The following is a 5,160-nucleotide window of genomic DNA, read 5'->3' as shown; positions in this document are numbered from 1 at the left end:
ACCTAAGTCCAACACAACAAGTCCAGTCATACTACAATATCACAGGGTCCGTCATCTACTGAGTCAGTCACGGTCAACAAGCATGAAAACTACACTTCACATAGTTACACAATAGGTTTCGGGCCCTTCACCAATCATCAAGGGGTCACTACCCTAATCAGTCTCTATGGGTCACTACACGTGTCCAATAGTCAATGTAGAGATAAGACTTCATATTCGTCTTGGTGAATACTACAAATTATTCACCTCAATTCTTCCAGTCTAGGCCAACAGTAGTCTCACGTATGGTATAACAGGCCATATAACAACAATTCACAACAGCATGACACAATATTCTAAAGGTCATGTCTATAAAGTCTCACAGAACATAGCAGTCAATTTAAGGGAATAACATCCTGATAGTGGCAAGGGTAGTTCCAGACACAATCGTCGTAACTAGGTCCGTCAGCTATCGTCTACTTCTATCTTACAAGAACAATTACTCAAACGCAACTAGAATCACTAATCATCACAAATCACAGATTATCATAACAACAAACGGACAATTTGACAAGGGCATGAGCACAATCTACAGGTTCAATAATAATAATAGTTAGAGTAATGTAACAAGAATGTACCTTTATGAATAAGAAGACATCTTCTGTATCTATCAACACCTCGATCGCACCCGCACCCTTAACCCTCATCAACTCTGCAACTGAATCCTCATCATTGGAGCCACGTCAACTAATACTCATCAAGTCCTTCATCCAAATCGGCATCAAACGCATCTACCAAAGTTCTGTCAGCACTGAGGGTCAACGGGGCACCAGCAGGGTGAAATCGATCTTCATACCTATCTTATCACAACATCTCACACACAAAAGCTTAGTAGATAATCTGTTAGTTTCCGCCAACTAACTCGTCAATACCTACTTCACTCACTTAACCCACCCCCAAGATATGTTGGAGTTGACACACGGTTTGGGAACAAGTCACTTATGTGCACATGATGCCAAACCTACGCTCTGATACCAACTTATAACACCCCAGATTTTTTTTTTAAATACAGCGGAAGACCAATTTAATAGATACATAGATACATAATATAAACATGTATATATATATATATATATATATATATATATATATATATATATATATATATATACAAAAATCCACTTAACAATAAACACGTTAATAAATAAATGACCGGGTGTTATATTAAAACGTTAATAAATAAATGACCGGGTGTTATATTAATACATGTTAATATAAAAAATGCGACATCAGAGTTCCGACTAGTCAAACATATCTCCCAACAATTCGACTCCCTAGAATCTATCAAGTATGCAACAGTCAACCTGCAGGGAAGAGAGGGGGGTTAGCACGAAGCTAAGTGAGTGCAACTAACTATAGGCAATAGTATACAGGAACCGTCATACTACTCATGTCACATAGTCTAACACACAAACTTCACCCAATTGCCGTCTACAGAGACTCTGGCAGCTCGGCCAAACCATTAACCACCAGCTGATCGAACTGGGGCTTACCAGAAGTTCCTCCACCACCGTATGTACATACATAATCCACACGCGACGGACGCGTCATTCACATATATATACACCACGGCTGTCTAGGCTACCACAGAGGAACCCAACCCGCAGGTTGATCTCTCCTACCGAGGCTACCACACAATAGGGACGCATTGGGCTCCAGCAGACAAGCATCAACTAACATGCAGTCATCACAAGAACTAATTAACCACAACAATAAGTATATCTAACAAGCATGGCAATAATAATATAACATGCTTGTATATACTATATTCTTCAGTTAGTCCCACTCACCGATACCGGCATCACTCGGTAGTCTAATATCACCGAGTCTTCTCTTCGTCTGTATCACCTGAAAACAATACTCACAAGTTAGCAAATCATATTCCAAATGCTAACAATATTATAATCACATTATATATACATATATACATACACACATATTCCATCAATATACAAACGGGCAGCATAACGGCTAACAATCAACACTTAGGTAAAATATTCTGCCCTGGACACACAGTCGGTCGACTGTCTCCTCAATCGGTCGACTGACGTAGACAGTCGGTTGACTGTTGACACAACCGGTCGACTGACTTTCCCAATCGGTCAACTTATTTAGTATTTACACAATCGGCCGAAAGTGAAACTCAGTCGGTCGGTTCACTCGCCAGTCGGTCGGTTCAACCCTCAGTCGGTTGACTGTCGACCGACAGTCGGCCGACTGTATTCATCTTCCTCAGAAACTGAACAAAGGCTAGAGCTCGTTTTAAACACCAAAATCGACCACAACTTGTTCACTACTTGTTATAGACTCAAATCCGATAACAAATTGACCATAATAACACTTAAATAACTAGTTTTGACACAAATTCAAGCTTTTTACAAAACCCACACAAAACTATGAATTTAACATCGAATTGAACACAAAAACACATGTTACTTACCTTGTTAGAATCAGTAGACAACGAAGAACACGATTCTAAGATCAATTTGAGCTCAAGAACAAGTTTTGATGATTAGGGTGTCAAAGGAGAAAGAATTTGGTACGGGGTATTATTTAGAACATTCAAGAAAATGAAAGAAAAAGCTGTCTCCCAGCTTATATATTTAAGCCAAACACCATACCCCATTACACACGGGTATTTACTAGTTATCTAATATCTTTCGTACCTAATTTGACTGCCCTAACGGAGTCCAAATTAAATAAACAAACCTGTTCTGTGACCCTTGTCACAAACTGGTTCTATCCACATCATTAAATAATATTAAATATTAAATTAAAAATAAAAGCATATAATAACACCACACAACCTGAGGGCAAAATAGTAATCTAACAGCTAGGCCCACCTCGAGGGTGTTACATTTTACAAGTCCCATTCTTTTCACAAACACTTTGAATTATTTTTATTAACTATCAAGTGGTCTTTACCATCACTCGTACAATTGCAAGCTTGTTACTTATGCTATGTTTCAAGTTTACAAGTTCCGCACAAATATAACACTGTTGTTTTTGAGAGAAATTTGAACTTTATTCATTTCTCATAGAATTACAAACATAATTCTGCTACACATGGGCACTAATCATTACATTGCGATTTTGCATAAGTTCTGCGTATTTCTTTTCATTACATGTAGTATCTTTTCAACAAAGTAGCATGCCACGCATTAGGTATGTGACGCCTTTCAATGTCTTGGAGTTTGTAGGAGCCTGCCTCATTAATCCAAACTATCTGGAATGGTCCCTTCCAATTAGGTCCCAATTTTCCAAGTTTTTCAGCACGACTTGCTTCATTATTTGGCAAGACCCACTCGCCAACATCAAAGGCTAATGCGCGCACCTTCTTGTTGTAATACTTGGCAATTTGTTGCTTATTTTTTGCCTCTCTTATTGCGGCCATAAGCCTACGTTCCTCAATGAAATTTAAGTTTTCACAAATGTTGTCTACATTCGCACTTTCATCAAAGTTAGCAACTCTATGCGTTGGGACAAAGACTTCCGCGGGAATCATTACCTCTGAACCATACACAAGGCTAAAAGGTGTTTCACCTGTACCTTTCTTGAAAGTTGTGCGATGAGCCCAAAATACATTGGATAGTTCATCAACCCATCCATTTCGTTTTTCATTTAAGCGCTTTCGAATTCCGCTGACAATATCACGATTAGTTACTTCGCATAGCCCATTTTCTTGCGAATGCGCAACTGATGTAAATTTTTGGATTATATTCAATTCTGCACACCAACTTAAAAATGGGTCCTTTGCAATCTGTGCCTCATTATTACTTACAAGTTCTCGTGGTATGCCAAATCTGCAAATAATATATTCCCACACGAAGTTTCACACTTGCACTCCAGTTATTGTGCGCAAACCTTTAGCTTCTACCCACTTAGTAAAATAATCAATTGCCACAATTAGAAATTGCACATTCCCTGCTCCTGGGGGGAATGGTCCTACAATATCAGTGGCCCATTTGTAGAACGGCCATGGTGAATTAATTGGGATCATGTCATGCCTTGGCTTTCTATTCTGCGGCGCATGCCTTTGGCAACTTTTACATCTTCTAACTATTTGCGCAACATCACGATACAGGGTAGGCCAAAAGTAACCCATTCACATTATTTTTGCCGCAATAGTTTTGTAGCCTAAATGAAGAGCACAAGATCCACTATGTACCTCCTCAATAATCGTTTCAGCCTCTGCAGGTCCCACGCACCGCATTAATGGTCCAAAATATGATTTGCGATATAACATATCATTTTTAATCACATACATAGGGGATCTTTCACGCACTAACCGAGCTTCTTTCTACACAAATAACACACTATAGGATCCATCCAATTTGGTTGAACTTCTTCTATAGCCGCAACAATCAGACTACCATCAATGGACTTATTGGGAAGTTCTTCTACCCAGACTTGTTTTTGGAAATGCGAAAAAGTCAATGCAGCAAGCTTACTCAGCGCGTCTGCCTTTTTATTTTGACTTCTTGATACTCGCGTTAATTCGAAAAATTCAAATTTTTCCACAGCTTCCTGCACTAGTTTCAAGTACTTTTGCATGGAAAACTCTTGGGCTTCAAATGAGCCGTTAAATTGATTTGTCACTAACTGCGAATCTACATATGCACGTAACTGTAGGACATTCATTTTGTGGGCCATGTTTAATCCCACGAGCAGTGCTTCATACTTAGCCTCATTATTTGTTACATCAAAATTAAAACGTAACGCATATGTATGCTCTTCACCACTTTGGCTTGTTAATACTAATCCTGCACCCGCACCTTCAACACACGACGCGCCATCTGTATACAACTCCCAGATTTCATGTTGAAGAGGCTTTAGTTGCATTCTTTCATGGATTACTTCAAGTACACCCGTCATTTCTGGAAGGTAATCTGCCAAGACCTAGCCTTTCACAGATGTGCGCGGCAAGTATGTTATTTCAAATGCCCCTAACTCAATTGCCCATCTGGAAAGTCTTCCTGATACCGCGGGTGTATTTAAAACTTGTTTAACCGGCAGTTAAAACATGTATTGGATGACCTTGAAAGTGTCTACATAACCTTCTGGATGTTAAACTAACGCGTAAATAAATTTTTCAATAGGCGCATAGTTTATTTCACTTCC

At 39.1% G+C, this 5,160-nt stretch overlaps 1 protein-coding gene across 1 annotated transcript; it reads right to left on the bottom strand.

Annotated features, from left to right (window-relative positions):
* Nucleotides 1-726: 726 nt before the first annotated feature.
* LOC139901042 (uncharacterized) lies at nucleotides 727-4,914 on the bottom strand. The gene is made up of 4 exons (XM_071883784.1): nucleotides 4,329-4,914; nucleotides 4,149-4,230; nucleotides 3,165-3,842; nucleotides 727-835 (listed from the first exon to the last, which is right to left on the bottom strand). The coding sequence occupies exons 1-4, from the start codon at nucleotides 4,912-4,914 to the stop codon at nucleotides 727-729; spliced, it is 1,455 nt and encodes a 484-aa protein (XP_071739885.1).
* Nucleotides 4,915-5,160: the final 246 nt, after the last annotated feature.

This window comes from Rutidosis leptorrhynchoides, chromosome 3, assembly GCF_046630445.1.
Source record: "Rutidosis leptorrhynchoides isolate AG116_Rl617_1_P2 chromosome 3, CSIRO_AGI_Rlap_v1, whole genome shotgun sequence".
In the NCBI taxonomy this organism is placed as follows: Eukaryota; Viridiplantae; Streptophyta; class Magnoliopsida; order Asterales; family Asteraceae; genus Rutidosis; species Rutidosis leptorrhynchoides.
Note: the sequence above shows the minus strand (reverse complement) of the source record. Positions and strands in the feature narration are given on the sequence as shown.